At 45.7% G+C, this 20,917-nt stretch overlaps 1 protein-coding gene across 2 annotated transcripts in view; it reads left to right on the top strand.

The window, feature by feature from the left end:
* The window catches only part of LOC126281398 (feline leukemia virus subgroup C receptor-related protein 2), a 636,393-nt gene that overhangs the window by 397,238 nt on the left and 218,238 nt on the right, over positions 1-20,917 (top strand). For both annotated transcript variants that reach the window (XR_007551260.1, XM_049980331.1), the window contains exon 3: positions 16,822-16,966. Coding sequence is in view for 1 of the 2 variants with exons in the window: in XM_049980331.1 (XP_049836288.1) it covers positions 16,822-16,966 (145 nt within the window). In the remaining variant the exon portion in view is untranslated. The remainder of the gene's footprint in view (positions 1-16,821; positions 16,967-20,917) is intronic.

The following is a 20,917-nucleotide window of genomic DNA, read 5'->3' on the forward strand; positions in this document are numbered from 1 at the left end:
GACTGTTAAACACAAAGCAGATTCCTCGTTTGATATTTCCCATCCCAGTAGCGGCATGAGGAATTTACATTTCTTATTCACATCACTCCTCACTCCACATCAATATTATGAAGAAGAGAAACACGTTTTTCCTTGGACATAGACTATAGTGGCATAGTTTCTAGGTCATTTCACAGTACTTCCTGTATGGAGCAGTCATATCTTTAGCTGCTTTTTCCTTCTCGAAATCTAGCGAAGGCATAATATCGTCCACTTACATGTGCTGGATCTGTCTTTACGATAGGATCTGGTGAGCGTTCTCCAAAGGAATCGAAACTCATCAAAGATATGTCTGAATCAGAGTCGGTATCCTCAACTGCCTTTATTTTTCACTTACTTACCACAGATTTGTTCACAGGCATAGTTTTCTCACTTTCCTGGTGTTGGCCTATTCCTGTTTTGTTTGGAGGCTTTTCCGACCAGCAATGAATTTGCTGCTAGAGGTGTGATCGGCAGTTGTGTTTCTGGCGTATGAGAAGAGCAGCAACCCGCAGTACACCATTGTGTGGCCTGTAGCTGCGACGCAGGCGACAGTTTATTACTTTTGGAATCCTGTATCACATGGAATGTACCATATTGAAGGATTATATTGACTGCTTAATATTTATCTCGGCGACGGCCTTGCCGCAGTGGATACACGGGTTCCCGCCAGATTACTGAAGTTAAACGCTTTTGGGCATGGCTGGCACTTGGATGGGTGACCATCCGGGCCGCCATGTGCTGTTGCCATTTTTCGGGGTGCACTCAGCCTCGTGATGTCAATTGAGGAGCTACTCGACCGAATAGTAGCGGCTCCGGTCAAAGAAAACCATCATAACGACCGGGAGAGCCTTGTGCTGAATACACCCCCCTCCTATCCACATCCTCAGTCGAAGATGACACGGCGGTCGGATGGTCCACTTGTGGCCTGAAGATTGAGCGCATTAATATTTATCTCGATACAAAAAGATGTGACTATAATGAATAATGTGGCAGGTAGAGAAAAGTATTCTGTGTATTTAACACAAATTTGTTGGATAGAAAGTCAATACTTGCGTAAATGTTATAGAACTGTATGCACACTTATTTTCAGTCCAAAGTTAAATTTCTGATAGAAAGTCCAATTACGACTGGCTATTCTTAAACAACGGCAGCATAACTGAAAGTAGGAACATTTTTCATAGGTATGGTTTGCTTAAGAACCGCCTGCGTGTATCAATTATTTGAAAGTTTTGCCTGTATCAGCTTTAGAATATATTACCCTCACTGTCTTAAACAAGATTCGATTCGGCACTGTTTCATTTTCTCCGTTTTTAGGCACTTCCTTAATATGCTTCTAACTTCGTCCATTTTTAATGTACTCTAGTATGCCAAGTCATTTTACTTCGCTCTCATCACAGCAATCTTTAATTTTTTTTAATTAATCTCGTTGCAGGGGATTCCTTCTTAGTGTACGACTGAGCTAAGGTGTTTTCCTCAATCTTATCATTCCCACGAGTTTTCTTTCCTCTCCTGTTCTGAGAAGTACTTCATTTGTCATTCTGTCATTAATTTTCACTTCAAGCATTCTTCTCCTCAATCACATTTCAAAATCATCCAAGTATTTTTCCTCCTCCTGGCTGCTCAGGATTAGCTGCCACACAACATTACACCCTAGGCAAGACGTTATGTGAATATCTTTCTTGATTCTAAGAGGATTCTTCTTGCTGTCAACAGAACTTACATCTTTTGGAAAACTTTTCTGCCCATAAAATTTTACTTATTTCCTCCGATGGGTATGAAAGATTTTACAGAGTCTTTCCTTACAGTGATATTTTGCTGGAACTTTCATGATTACTCTTTCTCATCACTTTAGTCTTCCTTCGAGTCAATACTCTTTTCCTTTCACGAACCTCTTCCTTCTCTGATTGTTCATACTAATTGAAACTTTGTAAGCTGGCTTTCGCCGGAATAGTTTGTGTCTATGTTAAGCTTTTTCAGCATGCCTGTAACGCTGTCACGTGGGCCGAACATAAAAGTGACCACTCTTGTTGCCCTTCTTAGTCCTTTTTGGCGCGAGTCACACGCACTTCAGCAATATTCTAGGATAGGTCGACGACTATTTTGTAAGCAAACTGCTATATTGACTGACTGGATCATCCTAGTATCTTAGCCATGAACTGAACTCCAGCACCTGCTCTGCCTTCGACTGAGCCCATGTGATCATTTCACATCACTACAGATTGTTATATCCAGGTATTTTTGTGTTTTCAAACATTTAAAGCAAGCTGTCGGTCGTTCCACACTTCAAATCCTATCGCGATCTGGCTGAATATTTGTGCAGCTTTCTACAGACTGTATTTCATTGTACAGTGTAAACGACAACTGTTCACAAAGTACCACGGTAGTAAAGGTCAAGTCGAGGCGAACAATTTGATAGAGGACACTTGTGATCCATCAAATCGGAAATTACTTCAGATCGACCTACAAAAATCAACTAAGCTATTGTGCAGGAGTGATCCGCGAGGTTTCCAATGTATTCTCGCTCTCTTGGCCCAAACTATGGGTCACGGAGAAGAAAATGAATAGCACCTTTTTCATAGGAAATTCAGTGTAGGTTACATTTTTGGGATACCTTTACACGGCAGTTTTCGAGTTATTCGATAATAACGTACAAAAATGACCTTCAAATGTAGCCGCCCCCCCCCCACCCCTCATCCAGGTAGGGCTTTTAGTATGTTCATACCGAAAATGAGTCGTTACGTTGCTTGGGGGTACTGACCCCCAAATCTGCGAACACAGCACGCACACCGGTCAACATGATGCACTGTACTGCTTCCTTATGTGCGTCTTTACAGCGGTGCATTCGAACCTGAGTTAATTTTTGTAGATTACTATGCGCGACCACATCGGACCGCGCACGTGGAAGAGCTCTTAGAGCTGGAAGATATTCAGCGAATGGACCGATCTGCCCGTTCTGCCAACTTAAACCCTTCGAACACGTGTGCGATGCTATTGGGAAACGTAATGCAGCACAAACGACAACCCAGCAGTTTTGAAACGCGTTGATGAAGGAATAGAGCACCTCATCACCTTACCAGCCTTGTCGGCAGCTTGGGAGCACATAGGAGAGCATCCATTGCGATTCGTGGTGATCGCACATTCTATTAAGAACCATATTCCTTCTTTCGTTATGTTCCGGACCATCATAAATCGCGGCGAGTTTAATGTAATTACTGTCTTGAATAAAGGAGCATTTCTTTTCGTCTCATAGCGTATTTCTTTAAGCTACCTTCTGTTTTATGCTATAGTGTACTGTTGCACTTTTACCATGTGTGGTCCACGTTCCATCGAGCTATGTTACTTAGCACTGTCACATGATTCGAAAGTTGCTTTCGTTTTTGCGTTCTGTGCAACAGTGTACAATGAGGTGACAACGTCCTCGGATATATCCTTATATGGCGTCGGAACTCCTTTTGCCCGGCGTAGTGTAGCAACCCCGACGTGGCACGGACCCAACAAGTCGTTGGAAGACCCCTACGGAAATATTAAGCTGTGCTGCCTCTACAGCCACCTATAATTGAAAAAGTGTTGCCAGCGCAAGATTTCGTGTACGAACTGACGGCTCGATTATGTCCCATAAATGTTTGATGGAATTCATATCGATCGATCTGAGAGGCCAAACCGTTCGCCCGTACTGTCCAGAATGTTCTTCAAATCAATAGCGAACCACTGTGGCCCAGTGGCACGGCGTATTGCCCTCCATAAAAATTCCAACATACTTAAAGAAAAAGAATGGCTGCAGGTGGTCTCCAGATAGCAGTGCATAACCATTTCCGATCAATCATCGCTTCAGTTGGACCAGGAGAGCCAGTCTATTCCATCTAAACACAGTTCTCACTATCATGGAGCCACCACCAGCTTGCACAGTGCGTTGATGACATCCTGGGTACCATGGCTTCGTGGGGTCTGCGCCACACTCGAACCCTACCATCAGCTCTTAGCAACTGATATCGGGACTCATCTGATCAGGTCACGGTTTTCCGCTCGTCTGGGGTCCAACCGATAGGGTCATGAGCCCAGGAAAGCCCTGTAGAGGGTGTCTTGCTGTTAGCAAAGGCATTCACGTCGGTCGCCTGCTGCCATACCCCATTAACACCAGATTTCGCCGCACTATCATAACCGTCCCACATTGAATCCTGCGGTTATTTCACACAGTGTTGCTTGTCTGTTAGCACTGACAACTCTGCGCAAACGCCGCCGCTCTCGGTCGTTACGTAAAGGTCATCGGCCACTGCGTTGTCTGTGGAGACAGGTAATGTGACTACGAAGGCTTTCCCGGCGTAATAATTGATAATATTCTTCTCGGGTATGCAGCCGGATCATAACGTCTTCATGACACAATATTTCCGCTGTCCAACTGGCCGCCATCTTCAGGTGAGAGTGTTGGTGCACGACCTCGCCGGAACTGAGATCGTGCACCAGCACTCTCACCTGAAGATGGCGGCCAGTTGGACCGCGGAAATATTGTGTCATGAAGACGTTATGATCCGGCTGCATACCCGAGAAGAATATTATCGAGACAGGTAATGCCTGTAGATGGGTGTTCTCGAGACACTCTTGACGCTGTGGATCTCGGAATATTGAATTCCCTTGAGAGAGGACAACTTACTCTATCACCTATTTTTCATAAGGATTTTGTTACAACGTTATGCAACCTGTGCGAGACTCCAGAAAGTAAGCAGCCTGAGTGGGCGTTGATGGAGATAAAAGCATGAGGTATTATGGTGTCCGCCGAAACTGCAAAGGGGCCTATGACCCACTTCCATCGGCCACCTTGGTCGTAGAGGAAACGATGGCGTCTGGGAAACGTTTAAAGATAGAATCTTTTACACCTCATAGCTAGTACTAACTTGCCCCAAGGCCCAGGCAATTAAGATAAAGATCTGTAAGACTGTATCTGTTCGCTTGTTGCCGTGGGAAGCGACATGACTTTGCAGAAAAACATCTGCTCCCACCGCGAAAATGTCTGTAATTGGCGGTTTCCTTTTTCCTGAGACGCCCATCTCTTAACTCTTGCGCTGGTTCGTCGGGAGTTTGTGCTGGCGTGTGGGAGGGGAAATTTAGCGCCTCTAAGGCTCTGTGGTTGGTTCAAGTCGAAATGGAAGGCGTTTTCATTCGTGTACTGTGCGGAAAAATGGGAATTTCTATTTATCCTGAGAGGTGCGAGGCTCTCTGGCTCGGGACTTTGGTCTGGAAGCAACTTCAAGTCGAAGCTCTTGCAGGTGTGGTTTTTACTTGGGTCCTGTCTTAAAACTGACTCAATTTGCGAGGTGTTAGACTGAGGTGTCTATGATGAAGTTTTCACTGTACTGACAGTGTGACTTCAATCGTCTCGGACTACTCGTTTGCCGAGGGCACACTTATTCGATTTGGTTTACCAGTCTCGACGTTCGACATCCTTATACGCTCTGCCGTATAAGTGAGCTGAGTTGGTCCTTGGTACGACCAGCGAACAGGTGCGTCGCACACTGAAATCTTCCGTGATTTTAGGATTCTAGCAGGGAGTAAATTGCGATCCGTCTGTCTGATTGCTAGATCTTGGGATTTTTCATTCTTTAGTGGCGCGATTGATTGACAGGTGCTACCTTACGACACGCCACTGCCGCACACGGCTCGCCAGATGCAAGTCACATCGCTGCACGAAGCAAACAGGGTAAAGTACTGCTGCTCCAGCCTTATCTAGGCGTACAAACCCCAATCGGCACTTGCTCTCAGCTGCATCCACATAGCCTAATGTACATTGAACAGTCAAAGTCTGCTCAGCGTCAGAACAATTTAAGATCGCGTTATCCACTTTTTTCCAGTGTATTTAACTCACCTTTGCCACCCAGGATCGTTGTCCACTGCAGTCTTATACCACCTGTTAGCTGTTTAAGATATCCGAAAATAATCTGTTTAGGTTTAATTAGACCTGTCTTTGTTTATTTTGTTTTTGTGAGTTTGGAAAACTAAATATTGTCAGTAAACTAAATTTTGCCTGCCTTCTCAATCAAATCATCACTTTAGTATAGTCACCCCAAGGGTTAATTTCATTGTGTACGACTCTGCTAGGATACTATACATTTTACCGTCAGCTGCCAAGATTAAATATTCCATTTAGCGTACCCGGTCAAAAAAAAAAAATTCGTAAGTATTCCATTTAGCGTATGCTGTCAGAAGGATAAAATTTCGTAACCACTCCATTTAGCGCACCCTGCAAGGATAACTTTAATTTTAGCGTTCCCTGTCAAGTGTTATCTTGCAATTAGCGTCCCCTGCTAGGATCTCTTACTTTATTAACGTTATCTTTCACCCTTACGATTTCGGATATGAAATGCCCCATGCGTCTAGCTTGCGCTATTATTCTGCGTTCAGAGTCTGTTAATTCCCGTCTTGCAGTTATAACCACGTCGGAGACCTTTTCGCATGAATCTCCAGAGCGCAAATGACAGCTCCGCCAATGCACTGTCCTTTTACACCTACTGCCCGAGATACTACCGCTATCGACTTGAAGTTGCTTCCAGACCAAAGTCCCGAGCCAGAGAGCCTCGCAGCTCTCCAGATAAATAGAAATTCCCATTTTCCCGCACAGTACACGAATGAAAACGCCTTCCATTTCGACTTGAACCAACCACAGAGCCTTAGAGGCGCTAAATTTCCCCTCCTACAAGCCAGCACAAACTCCCGACGAACCAGCGCAAGAGTTAAGAGACGTGCGTCTCAGGAAAAAGGAAACCGCCAATTACAGACATTTTCGCGGTGGGAGCACATGTTTTTCTCCAAAGTCGTGTCGCTTCCCACGGCAACAAGCGAACAGATACAGTCTTACAGATCTCTATACGTGCATATCGCTATTTTTTTTCACCTCACTGTAAATTCGTGCTTTCGCTAGCGAGCGTAGGTGGCGGTACTCAGACCAGGGCAGCAAGCGAGCGTCAGGGAGTGGCCGGGATCAGGTGACTGGTGGTGGTGGTGGTGGTGGTGGCGGCGGCCGCTGTAGCGAGTCCAGCTGTTGCTGGGTGGGTGGGCGGGCACCTGTGGCGTCCCAGGCTTAGCGGAGCTCAGCTCTCCCCTGGGGCCGCGACGGGACGCTCTTTCGGCGAATATTGATTTGGCGGCTGGAATGTGGCCAACGGCTCCAGGGTGCTGGAGGGCTCTAGGGCTCTACACGGGCAGGCTATGTCCAGACCCCCCTCGTGCGTGGCTACCCCACCGTTGTCTGCAGCTCCCGCATATATCCATCAACACCCGGGTAGGGCGAGGACTGTGCTCCTCTGACAATACGGGCGGGTCAGTTTTAGCGTGAAATCTGTAATGCATCGTTTGCGTGGTTCGTGGGTGCAGATTTTAATAACAGAAAAACCATCAATCCAGATTTTATTCTGGAGACTGATTTTATGTACTCAAATGAAGTTCATGATGCCGTAGCAATATAGAAGTAATCTCTTATCATTCGTACTCCAGCCGCCGTGACACGTATGCAGTCTACTTCGAGATGATTAAATTGAAAGCTGTACCATGAAATATTTGTTAATGAGACAAAAGCGAATCTGTCCGTAAAGTAATGTGACTTGACTTAGTCTGAATGTCTAACAACGTTCTAGAACAGTTCCAGACAACGAGAGTCGTTGGATCTAATGTGATTTTGTGATGCCTGTGCTAGACATTCTGGAATGATTAAATCATGGAATTATTAGGTAAATGAATAAAGAAAGGAATAAATAAATAAAGGAAAAATAAATATGTAAAGGAAGGAATAAATGATTTAAGGAACGAATGAACTGGTAGATGAAGGAATTAGCACTGGAATGAATGAGCCAGTAGAGGAGGGGGAGGATGATGACGATGATTAGTGTTGTTGCGTATAAACAGTGAGCTCATCAGTGCCCTGAATGGTTAAAAGACTGACTAAATGATTTCATAAAGAAGTGAATTGGGTGGAGGAATTAATGAATGAATAAGGAATGAATGTAGGTATGAAGGAAAGAATTAAGACTACTTGTTTTTTCGTCGACTATTTTAACTTATTGCTGGGTAATACAGCCCCAGTCAAAAATATGTACCCCTATTGTATGTTCAGGGTGTCCAGAAAGTATCTTCCCAGTTTCTGACTTTAATAAATTCAGTAACTTCAAATTTATTTTAGATTATTTATAAGTGATATTCAACATACGACAAGATAACTCATACAGTTTTGTTTCCTCACTCGTACACGTCAGTGTGTAAACCACTGGTGCACGAACGATTATCAGTCAGTATTCGTAAAACGCTGTTGAGAAAATTTAGAGAACAGCATTTGAAGCTGGCTGTCAAAGATTATATTGCCGCCAACGTATAAATAATGCTCAAAAACATTATGTAACTTGCAATAAATAAGGTAGTATAAAAAGTATATTTCAAAAAACGATCAGTAAAAATGTAATAATGTGCCACTCTGTTTGTGTAACCATGCTATTCTCTGCATGTTCTAGACTAAAAAAGCCCACTGATGATGGTGATATTTGTCGCCGAAACTAGTTTGGGGAAAATAAAGAAATTAAACATATAACAAGGTGTTTTGCATCAAGGCGGACTCAACTTCTGATATTGTTGTTCTGATATTGTTGTTTTACATTTCATGTAGTAACCACGAAGATCATATGTGTGAAGTTTGGCCTCTTACAGTGACGTAGAGGCATTCGCTCTGTTTGCGAGTGGAACATGAAAGTAAATGACTAGTAGTACAAGGTACCCTCCGCCACGCTCCATACCGTGGCTTGTGGAGTATTTACGTACATGTACATTCAATTTTTGTCCATGTAAGCACAGGCAATCCACGGCGACGTGTTGAGACGCATTGCGGTTGCATTTTTCCTATTCTGTAAGACTGTAACTTTTGTTTGATGCACCTGATCCCTCAAAAAATCCCAAAGGGAAAAAAATCTAGTGATGTGATGTCAGATTATTGTGGTAACCACGGAATCGCACCGTCTCGGCCAATAAATCTATCAACAAACTTTTCACCCGGTAACTGACAGACATTCAAGGATCAGTGTGGTGGTATCCATACTGCTGGAATATGACATCAGATTGTAGGTACTCCAATTGTGGCACATCAAACTCTTACAATACGTCCACGCAAACATAATGCTCTCGATAACCTCGTTAAGAGTGGGCCAAAGATGCAACTGTACATAAGTCTGGAGCAGACGTTGATCTTGGGACTGCTTCTTTCCATTTCATATGAAATTATAAGACGCTCTGATCCCCATATACGGACGGTTTGACGATGCAGTCTGCAGGTAAATGTAAAAAATTTGCTCATCAGAGAACCAAATCTTCCCCAAAAGTCAGTCAGTATCCAGTCCAGTGACATAAATGTGACCATCGCCTATATTCGAAGTCAACTTGCAATAATGACTCACAGACAGCAAATTGCAGCAGTAGCAATCGACGGTATTTAAAGCGAGTGTGTCGGAGGATGCGGAAAACAGTGCACTTCTTGTTACAATGCGGAAACGGTGCGATGTATTTGATGTCCAAAAGGGCATGATCATTGGCTCGCGGGTCAACGGTGGCAGCATTTCCAAAACGCTTAGCAAACAATTTGCGTGCCGCAATGATTAAAGTGCACTACGCACGGCAAAATGGCGCTATCCAAAAGCGGCACCGAGGCAACTGGGGTGCATCACAGGTGGCAGATAACAGCTGCGGAGATGTGTATGGGGAACAGACGTGTAACTGTTGAGCAGCTGACCTCCCAGATGGAACAAGGGTCTACGGATAGTGTTACCTCAACAACTGTTCAGCGAACGTTGGTGCGTATGGGCCTCTACAGCAGGCGCCTGGTTCAAGCATCCATGCGGACTGCTGATCATCGAGGATGAAGGCTGGAATTTGCATACCAGTGCCACAAATGCACGTCCACTGACTGCCGACAGGTGGCCTTTTCAGATGCATCACGTTTTGTGCCCCATCCGACAGATGGCCGTTGGCGTGTACGGCCCTGCAATAATCGTCAGAAAGGTCCAAGCCGAAAGAGGGAGCATTATAGTCTGGGGAATGTTTTCGTAGAGTTCCCTTGGTGATATCTTCATTCTGGAAGGCACAATGGATCAAAACAGGCATGCATCTATCCTTGGGGACTCTGTCCACCCCTACATGCAGTTTGCTGTTTCTTCGGCATGGCATCTACCATAAGGGCGAAGTAACATGTGACACAGGTCGCGGTGCACGTGTACGGTTCAAAAAGCACGACGATGAGTTTATAGTGCTCTCGTAGCCTCCAAACTAACCGGATTTAAATCCAATCGAGCACGTTTGGGACCACCTTGTTCGGACTGTTCGTACGATGGATCCTCAGCAGAGAAACCTAGTGCCTCTGGCCACGGCAATGGAGTCGGCATGGTTCCCTATCCCTGTTGGTACCTCAAGAACATCGTTGACTGTCCTCGTGCACGTCTGCCCTGCAAAAAGTGTTACTTACGCTTTCGAGAGGTCGACATATTAATGACACTGGACCGTGTATATCTACAGGAAAAATGTTTATATTTGCGTAAGTCTATCGGCTTTAGTGCCTGAAGCAGCTGCAGCTTGTTGACATTAAGGCGTAACCTGTCATGCAAGGCTTGTACAATAGTGATCGTGGCATTTCCAACTGTCTGGCAGCTGTATAAATTGTTCTGTTCTTGAAAATTTGTCCTCGTTGATGTCCGTAACACATGAACGACCTGTCCATTGCATGCGGAGGACACTATCTGTTAGCCGGCCGCCGCGGCAGGGCGGTTCTAGGCGTTTCAGTCCGAAACCGCGCGACTGCTACGGCCGCAGGTTCGAATCTTGCTTCAGGAATGGATGTGTGTAATGTCCTTAGGTTAGTTAGGTTCAAGTAGTTCTAAGTTCTAGGGGACTAATGACCTCATATGGCAAGTCCCATAGTGCTCAGAGCCATTTGAACCAACACTACCTGTTTACATAAACGACATATGCTAAGCCCGGATAGGCGGTCGGAACTGTAGTTTCATTCCGTACTGTGTCTAAAAATTTCATGTCACTGACTTCGTCTCTGTCAACCAGCTACGCAGTGAGATTTCATCTGTGGCGAACTCATTTTTCGTTAGATATGAGGCACTTCGAAAATTTAAAAAAATGGTTTGAGGTATCTTCGTCACATGTTAATAACCAGTTGTCATCTGTTATAAGGGGCGATCAAAAAGCTTCCGTCGAAGGCCGTGCCGTCCAGAATCGGTGTGCCAATCAGGCGAAATAGCAGTGAGTATTGAAGCAATCATTCCGCCGACACACCTGGTTGATGATACCCGTTTGGTAAACCAGCGTGTCCTGCTGCGTGAAGAAGTCCGTTACTGCCTGCCGCACATCTTCATCCGATAGGAATCGTCGACCCTTCAAGGCCTTTTTAAGGCAGCGGAGGAGTGATAATCAGGTAGGGAAAGATCAGGACTTTAAGGCGTGTCCTCTAGTGACTCCCGCTTGAGATGGCGTAACTTATGCATTGCGACATTTCCGATATATCATGAAGCAGTAGCGGCTTAAGTGCATGTCGTAATTTCTCCAGCGTTGCGCAATACCGTTCCCCAGTGGTGGAAACACCGGGTTCCTTGAAATCAGTAAGCAACGGTTCCACCAAGAAGAGAATAACAGGTTGGGCTGCGCGTCACCTTTGCAACAGATGACTGGCTCCTGAACCTCTTACGACGAGGGGACGGTGGATGACACCGCTGGATCGTCGACGTATTCTACTCCTTTTACCAGTGGTGGCGACAACTTTCGTCGACTGCAAGAATGCGTTCAAGCAACGTGTAGCAGGCGCATCAGGCAAATAACTGTCCGGTTTGTTTTTGTTCGGCACTGAACGCTCGGGGAATCCACTGGATGCAGACCTTATGGTAGCCTAACTCCTGCCGAATAATGTGTTGCGCGCAACCAAATCTGAGGTCGAGATCTTTTTCTAGTGCATGAATGGTTAGAGGAAGGAAAGCTCTAAGCACATCATGAACCGCCGGTTGTTGTTGTGCATGACAGATGAGACTGGCCTCCGACATCGACTGGCGTCTTTTGTAGAATCAAGACCAGCACGTAACTTGGCACACCATTCCACAGCGGTGGATTTCGACAGACAAGCTGCCCAATACACATTCTTCATTATCCGATGGATATCTACCGGTGTTTGCCCTTCGGCAATCAAAAGAGGAGAATAATAGTACGTTGGTCCTGTTTGGAAGCATTTGGTAATGACGGCGCCGTAGTTCACATTTCGTAATTTACCGCATGCGTGTCGGAAAGACACGAATGCCACACTGATTTCTTGCCGGCATAACGCTGCTTACATACCCTCTTCGAAGTCGCGCCACGTTGCATACATGCTGCAGCAGCACCTTCAAACGGAAACTTTTTTATTTCCCCTGATACCAGGTGTTTATAACTAAAGCGAAACTATCCAAAAAGTGTGGGCTGTAATCATTGTATGGCAGCGACACTTGGCGGATGTTCTAATGAGTTAATGAGGAACCAATTTACGCTGGAACAGTTTTAGTTCCAGTTTTGACCACCAGGTGCAAACCTGGCGTTGTGCATGGAAGAAAGACGTACAGAAATGTTTCTGTATGTAATGGATTAGGAACGGGACCTGGGCAGAAAACGTCAGACAAGTCAGAAAGGCATGATGTTCATTTTATTGCTAATTGCCGCTTCAGATCAGGTAGAGGCTAAACATGTACCTGGTGAACGTGTTACTTTAAATACTCCCAGAGCGAAAAGTCACATGCATTCAGGTCAGGCGACCTTGCAGGCGACGCACTGGGAAACCTCTGGGGATAACACGTTCGTGGAAGGTTGCATTAAGTAGATCTTGCGAGCGACATGAGATGTTGCCCCACCTCAAATGAAAACAGTGGTTTCCACACAACTCCGACCATCCAAAGCAGTAATCACATGCTGTGCAATGAGGTGCCGGCCGCGGTGGTCTTGCGGTTCTAGGCGCTGCAGTCCGGAACCGCGGGACTGCTACGGTCGCAGGTTCGAATCCTGCCTGGGGCATAGATGTGTGTGATGTCCTTGGGTTAGTTAGGTTTAAGTAGTTCTAAGTTCTAGGGGACTGATGACCTAAGATGTTAAGTCCCATAGTGCTCAGAGCCATTTGAACCATTTTTTTGCAATGAGGTCTCGATAACGTGAAGACATCGTGGTACACCTGACAGACTCTTTGGGTGTATTCTCTTCAAGAATGAACGGACCAAGAGTAAAAGTCTTGTGAATCGGCACCAGACATTCATACATATGACCAAATGCAATGGCTCTTAGTGTAAAACACGTCTTTTAATGTTACCCTAAATTCGAGAGTTCTGTGTGTTCACTGCTTCCTGTTGTGTAAAATGTGTCTTGACACTCCAGAGAATATTGCCAGGTCACATGTCATCAAATCTGACCGGTGCCAGAAACCGAAGCGCAAATTCGGAACGTTGCTGTAGATTACGAGGTTTCCACTGCTGTACCGTCTGGACCTGTGTGGGTACCATTGGAAATTAGGCAGCAAAACTGTCGGTGCTGTTGACCATGGGATGGACAATTCTCGTGACACTATACGAGTACAAACTCTACTCGGGGCACGTGGTGCTGCATCGTCAGTTACCACTACTTCCATCGTTATAGGATGCCTTTGTCTTTCAGATGCCACGCGTAGCTCACCCGTGTTTTCGAATTTCATTATCTTCTTCTTCAAACCATTAAATGACATCGCGCCTCTCTCTCTATCCAGGACTGTAACTGAATCTGTTTTTGTAAAATATTCTCACTAAAAACAGTGCACGGTGTCTGTTCTCGATAGCCGTACTGTTCACACACGTTATGGATTGTAAAATTACAGCGTGAGTGTAACAACACCATACAAACAGTTTACAGCAACAGATATGCACCTGGTGGCCAAAAAAGGAACTAGTTCTTTTCGACGGTAAATAGATTCCGCATTAACGCATCAACACGTCTACCAAGTTTCACTGCCATACGATAATTACAGCCCGCACTGGACCTGCATTTTAACTACATTGATGAGCCGAAACATTGTGACCACTGCCCACCACGACGTTGGACGCCGTCTCGTGGCGTTGCGGGCACATGACGCGGTAACAAATGTAAGAGGAGAACACACGGACGAGGGATCCCCCTAGTGAAGATATGGGCAGCAAAAGGGGAAATCCACTGAATAAGCGACTCTGACAAAGGGCAGATTATTAATACTCAGAGCCTGTGAACGAGTATCACCAAAACGGCGAAGCTGGACGAATGTTCACGTTTTACTGTCGTGAGCAGCTGCGAAAAGAAGTAGGATAGTGAAACTATCAATAAGCGAAAGATGGTTGGACGTCCAGGACTCTGAACAGAAGGTGGGGTTAGGAGGCTTGTCTTCGCTGTAAAGTAGGATAGATGGTGATCTGTGGCATGTCTGCCGAAAGAACACATTGCTGAGGTGTGTTTAGAGCACACCGTTCGTCGTACATTGTTGAACATGGTGCTCCGCAACAGTCCAACCCCTACGTGTTCACATGTTCACCCAATGACATCGTCAATTACGGCAGTAGTGGGCGCAGGGCCATCGGGAATCGACCATCGATCAATAGAAATCCGTCAGCTCTTCAGGTGAACCGTATTTTTGCTACACTAAGTCGATGGTCTTCGCCACAAACGACGTCATCGAGGTGAACGCCGGTTCGACATGTGCAGCGCGCCACGGATGCAGGCTGGTGGCAGCAGTATGATGCTCTGAGAGACATTCTCCTGCGGTTCCACAACACTTGTGGTAGTAATCGATGACGTGCTGACACCTGCGAAGCACTTGCATCCTTTCGCACTTGATGCCTTCCCCGATAGCGGTGTCATGTTTGGGCAGTATAATTGACCGTTTCTCGGACCCAGGAGTGTGCTACAGTGGTTTTGAAGAGCGTTACACTGAATTGACGTTGATTTCTCGGCGACCAAATTCTCCTGATGTAAATCCTATGGAACCCATCCGGGTCGCTAGCTGGCGCCATCATCGCGTACGTAAATCGGCGGTCCGTTATTTACGCGAATTACATAACATGCGCGCAGACATCTAATGCCACGTACCTCCACAAACCTCGGATGCTTGATACGCACAATCAGCGACGTATTTCATTTCAAAGACTGACACATAAGCTACATTACTTGCCATTAAAATTTCTACACCAAAAAGAAATACACATGATAAACGGGTATTCATTGGACAGATATATTATACTAGAACTGACATGTGATTACATTTTCACGCAATTTTGGTGCATAGACCCTGAGAAATCAGTACCCAGAACAACCACCTCTGGCCGTAATAACGGCCTTGACACGCCTGGGCATTGAGTAAAACAGAGCTTGGATGGCGTGTACAGGTACATCTGCCCATGCAGCTTCAACACGATACCACAGTTCATCAAGAGTAGTGACTGGCGTATCGTGACGAGCCTGTTGCTCGGCCGCCATTGACCAGATGTTTTCAATTGGTGATAGAACTGGAGAATGTGCTGGCCAGGGCAGCAGTCGAACATTTTCTGTATCCAGAAAGGCCTGTACAGGACCTGCAACATGCGATCGTGCATTATCCTGCTGAAATGTAGGGTTTCGCAGGGATCGAATGAAGGGTAGAACCACGGGTCGTAACATGTGAAATGTAACGTCTACTGTTCCAAATGCCGTCAATACGAACAAGAGGTGACAGAGACGTGTAACCTATGGCACCCCATACCATCAGGCCGGGTGATACGCCAGTACGGCGATGACGAATACACGCTTCCAATGTGCGGTCATCACGATGTCGCCAAACACGGATGCGACCATCATTATGCTGTAAACAGAATCTGGATTCATCCGAAAAAATGACGTTTTGCCATTTGTGCACCCAGGGTCGTCGTTGAATACACCATCGCAGGCGCCCCAGTCTGCGATGCAGCGGCAAGGGTAACCGCAGCCACGGTCTCCGAGCTGATAGTCCATGCTGCTGAAAACGTCGTCGAACTGTTCGTGCAGATGGTTGTTATCTTGCAAACGTTTCCATCTTTTAACTCGGGGATCGAGTCGTGGCTGCACGATCCGTTACAGCCGTGCAGATATGATGCCTGTCATCTCGACTGCTACTGATACGAGGCCGTTGTGATCCACTACGGCGTTCCTTATTACCCTCCTGAACCCACCGATTCCATATTCTGCTGACAGTCATTGGATCTCGACCAACGTGAGCAGCAATGTCGCGATACGATAAACCGCAATCGCGGTAGGCTACAATCCGACCTTTATCAAAGTCGTAAACTTGATGGTACGCATTTATCGTCCTTACACGAGGCATCACAGCAACGTTTCAGCAGGCAACGCCCTTTAACTGCCGTTTGTGTATGAGAAATCGGTTGAAGACTTTCCTCATGTCAGCACGTTGTACGTGTCGCCACCCTCGCCAACCTTGTGTGAATTCTCTAAAAAGATAATAATTTTCCTATCACAGCATCTTCTTCCTATCGGTTAAATTTGGCGTCCGTGGTGTAGCAATTTTAATGGCCAGTAGTGTATTAAGGAGGTATTAAGAAGGTGATCATACCGTTTTGGCTCATCACTGCAGATATGCAACCGGTAGTTTTGTTTTACAATTATTGAAGCCTATTGTTGTTAAGGTAGTTTATGGACACGCAGTACGTTTGCGTATTTTCGTGGGTAAACTGCACGCAGCGCGCGACGCGTTACCGCGTTACAGCCGCCGGCCTCAGCAGAAATGTCCCTTGTTGTTCGCAGCTGGGCGTGGCCCTGGGGTTCCTGCTGCCGCCGCTGATCGTCAAGTACCACGAGGGCGACATGGAGGCGAGCGGGAGCGAGTTCGCGCTCATGTTCTACCTGATGGCCGGCTTCTGCACCGTGCTGCTCGTCGTCGTGGTTGCGCGTGAGTACGTCCCTCTCCCAGTGCACGCCTCCATCTCGGGGCTCCCGCTTCGCAGGAGTGGTAGTTGTGGGTTACTCGGTGGCCAGCAAATGTGCCGTGGGGACTGTTACTTTTTAAAGCTTTCCCGTTTGTGAGTATCTTGTCTTAAATTTCCTGTATGTTTTCCCTGTTCATAGTGACTCACAATCGTTTCATGTAAGTTCTTATATGCCTAATCTGTTCAGAATGGATCCAGTGTTTTCTCTTTTCCGAGTTTTTACAATGTTCTACTGTATATTCTGTATCCCATTTGAAGTTCCCAATTCTTTGAAATGTTTCTTATTCTGCGCAATATTTTAGTATTACAGGAGCGTATGAAGCAGGCAAAAAGGAATACAAACGTCTCAGAAATGATATCTACAGGAAGTTCGAAACTGCTAAGCAGGGATGGCTAGAGGACAAATGTAAGGATGTTGAGGCTTATCTCACTAGGGGTAAGATAGATACTGCCAACAGGAAAATTAAAGAGACCTTCGGAGAAAGGAGAACCACTTGCATTAATATCAAGAGCTTTGATTTAAACTCAGTTCTAAGCAAAGAAGGGAAAGCAGAAAGGTGGAAGGAGTATGTAGAGGGTCTATACAAGGGCGATGTACTTGAGGACAATATTATGGAAATGGAAGAGGATGTAGATGAAGATGAAATGGGAGATACGATACTGCATAAAGAGTTTGACAGAGCACTGAAAGACCTCAGTCGAAACCAAGGCCCCCCGGAGTAGACAACATTCCATTGGAACTACTGACGGACTTGGGAGAGCCAGTCCTGACAAAACTCTAGCATCTGGTGAGCAAGATGTATGAGACAGGCGAAATACCCTCAGGCTTCAAGAAGAATATAATAATTCCAATCCTAACGAAAGCAGGTGTTGACAGATGTGAAAATTTCCGAACTATCAGTTTAATAACTCACAGCTGCAAAATACTAAAGCGAATTCTTTTAAGACGAATGGCATGAAAGGGAAGCACTGGTTGGGAAGGGAGTGAGACAGGATTGTAGCCTCTCCCCGACGTTATTCAGTCTGTATATTGAGCAAAGGAAACAAATGAAAAATTCGGAGTAGTTATTAAAATCCATGGAGAAGAAATAAAAACTTTGAGGTTCGCCGATGACATTATAATTCTGTCAGAAACAGCAAAGGACTTGGAAGAGCAGTTGAACGGAATGGGCAGTGTCTTGAATGGGGGGTATAAGATGATCGTGAACAAAAACAAAACAAGGATAATGAAATGTAGTCGAATTAAATCGGGTGATGCTGAGGGAATTGGATTAGGAAATGAGACACTTAAGGTAGTAAAGGAGTTTTGCTATTTGGGGATCAAAATAACTGATGATGGTCGAAGTAGGGAGGATATAAAATGTAGACTGGCAATGGCCAGGAAAGCGTTTCTGAAGAAGAGGGATTTGTTAACATCGAGTATTGATTGAAGTGCCAGGAAGTCGTTTCTGAAAGTTTTTGTGTGGAGTGTAGCCATGTATGGAAGTGGAACATGGACAATAAATAGTTTGGACAAGAAGAGAATAAAAGCTTTCAAATGTGTTGTTACAGAAGAATGCTGAAGATTAGGTGGGTAAATCTTGTAACTAATGAGGAGGTATTGATTAAGGTTGGGGAGAAGAGAAGTTTGTGGCACAACTTGACTAGAAGAAGGGATCGATTGGTAGGACATGTCCTGAGGCATCAAGGGATCACAAATTTAGCATTGGAGGGCAGCGTGGAGGGTAAAAATTGTAGAGGGAGACCAAGAGATGAATACACTAAGCAGATTCAGAGGATCTAGGTTGTAGTAGGTAGTGGGAGATGAAGAAGCTTGCACAGGGTAGATTATCATTTAGAGCTGCATCAAACCAGTCTCAGGTCTGAAGACAACAACAACAACAACAGCATGAGGCACTTTGTATCGCGAGTAGGTTTGCTTTCTGTGCTGTCTCACATGCAGTTATTTTATGTCGTGGTCTTCTGTTATTGTGCAAGGTCTTGTGGACATGCAGCCTGTACATTCCTTTCTCGTATACATACAAGGGCCATTCGGAAATTACGGTAATGGAAACCACAGTGAAAATCAAAACTGTTTTATTTGCAATGGTTAGCTACACTTTCCAGTTACTTCTCTATACAGTCGCAGCTCTGACTTAGACATTTGTGGTAGCGTTGTACCTGCTTTTCAGTTCCCTCGTTATAGAAGACAGCCTTCAGTGCTTTTCGACAATTTTCTACTCTGGACTGCAGCTCGTTGTCTGTGTCAAAATATTCTCTTCGTAGCCAGCGGTTCATTTGAGCAGAGATGAATCTCAGAGGTAGCCAGTTACGGGCTGTATTGTGAGTGATAAAACACCTTCCATCGAAAACGCTGCAGGAGCATCTTCATTGACCCTCAAATTGCGATCGAGAATTATCATGTAGAATGAACCGCATGACAGTTGTGTTATGTGGATTGCATAGCTTCAGGCGAAATCTTTCGTCAGACCCTCATACTGGGCGGGAGACGCTAATTTCCAGCCATCTTTACGTTCTCATAACTGAAAAGAGTGACATGGTGCGTCCGATGGGCGTAGTAGACACAGTGCCCAACGCATCTGTGCAAAGCTTCATAGAATTTCACTGTATTACTTCGCGACCGAACGTTCCTTGCTTTCCGAATAACCGTCGTATTTGCTTTTGTTTAGTTTCTCTACCATACCTATTTTATTTGTAAACACGCCCACTGCAATAGCAGCATAACCAGACTATTCACATGGTCAAAGTACTAAGCCACTGTAGTATTCATTATGGGTTGCATAAAGCATACACTTGAAGTATTATGCCAAGAAGCGACGAGTATAATTTTCTGAGGCTATACACGGACCAGACCACATTAATGTGACCTCATGTTAAAATCTTGAATGACCACTTTCTGCCGGCCGCGGTGGTCTCGCGGTTCTAGGAGCGCAGTCCGGAACCGTGCGGCTGCTACGGTCGCAGGTTCGAATCCTGCCTTGGGCATGGATGTGTGTGATGTCCTTAGGTTAGTTAGGTTTAAGTAGTTCTAAGTTCTAGGGGACTGATGACCACAGCAGTTGAGTCCCATAGTGCTCAGAGCCATTTGAACCATTTTTGAACCACTTTCTGCAGCGCGGACCACTGCGAGACGTGAAGTAAGAGTGTCAGTGAGGTTCTGGAAGAGGCTGATTGGGCTGTGGAGCCATGCCGACTCCAGTGCAATAGCCAGATGTGCTGGGTTTCTCAGCTGACTCGTACAGCCTGATCGAAGTGGTCCACAGATTCTCGAATGAGCTCGAATCCAGTGACTAGTGGCTACGATAAACTCAATCTGGTGCTGTTTGAAGAACACCTGTACACTGCGAGCTGACTGACACGTTGAATTTTCCTGCTGGGAGTTACCGTCGTGTCGAGGAGAAAGAAACTGATTGTAGGGGTACACATGGTATCCAGGGATGGATGCGTACTTCCGCTGATCCGTTGTGCCTTTCAGAATGAAGATACCGCCCAGAGAATTCCACAAAAACATTTCCCATGCTAGAGCGCTCCCACCTCTGACCTGGACACTTCCGACTATTGTCGCAGGGCTGTACACTCCAATGGCAATGTGTCCGATTGAGCATTAAACGTGATTCAACTGAAAAGGACACCTGTCGCCACTCAGTGGACGTTCACTTGCGGTACTCACGTGCAAATTCCAGCCTTCATCGACGGTGAACAGTAGTTGGCTTTGGCGCATGAACCAGGCGCCTGCTGCAGAAGCCCACATGCTGAAACGTTCGCCGAACGGTCATTGAAGACACACTGTTGGAAGCCCCACGTTTCATGTGTGTGGCCAGTTGCTCTATAGTTGCACATCTATTCGCCCATACACATCTCCGCTGCCGTCGTTCACACGTCATATATAGCCCACGATGCACCAGAGTTGCTTC

Source organism: Schistocerca gregaria, chromosome 7 (genome assembly GCF_023897955.1).
Source record: "Schistocerca gregaria isolate iqSchGreg1 chromosome 7, iqSchGreg1.2, whole genome shotgun sequence".
Lineage (NCBI taxonomy): Eukaryota > Metazoa > Arthropoda > Insecta > Orthoptera > Acrididae > Schistocerca > Schistocerca gregaria.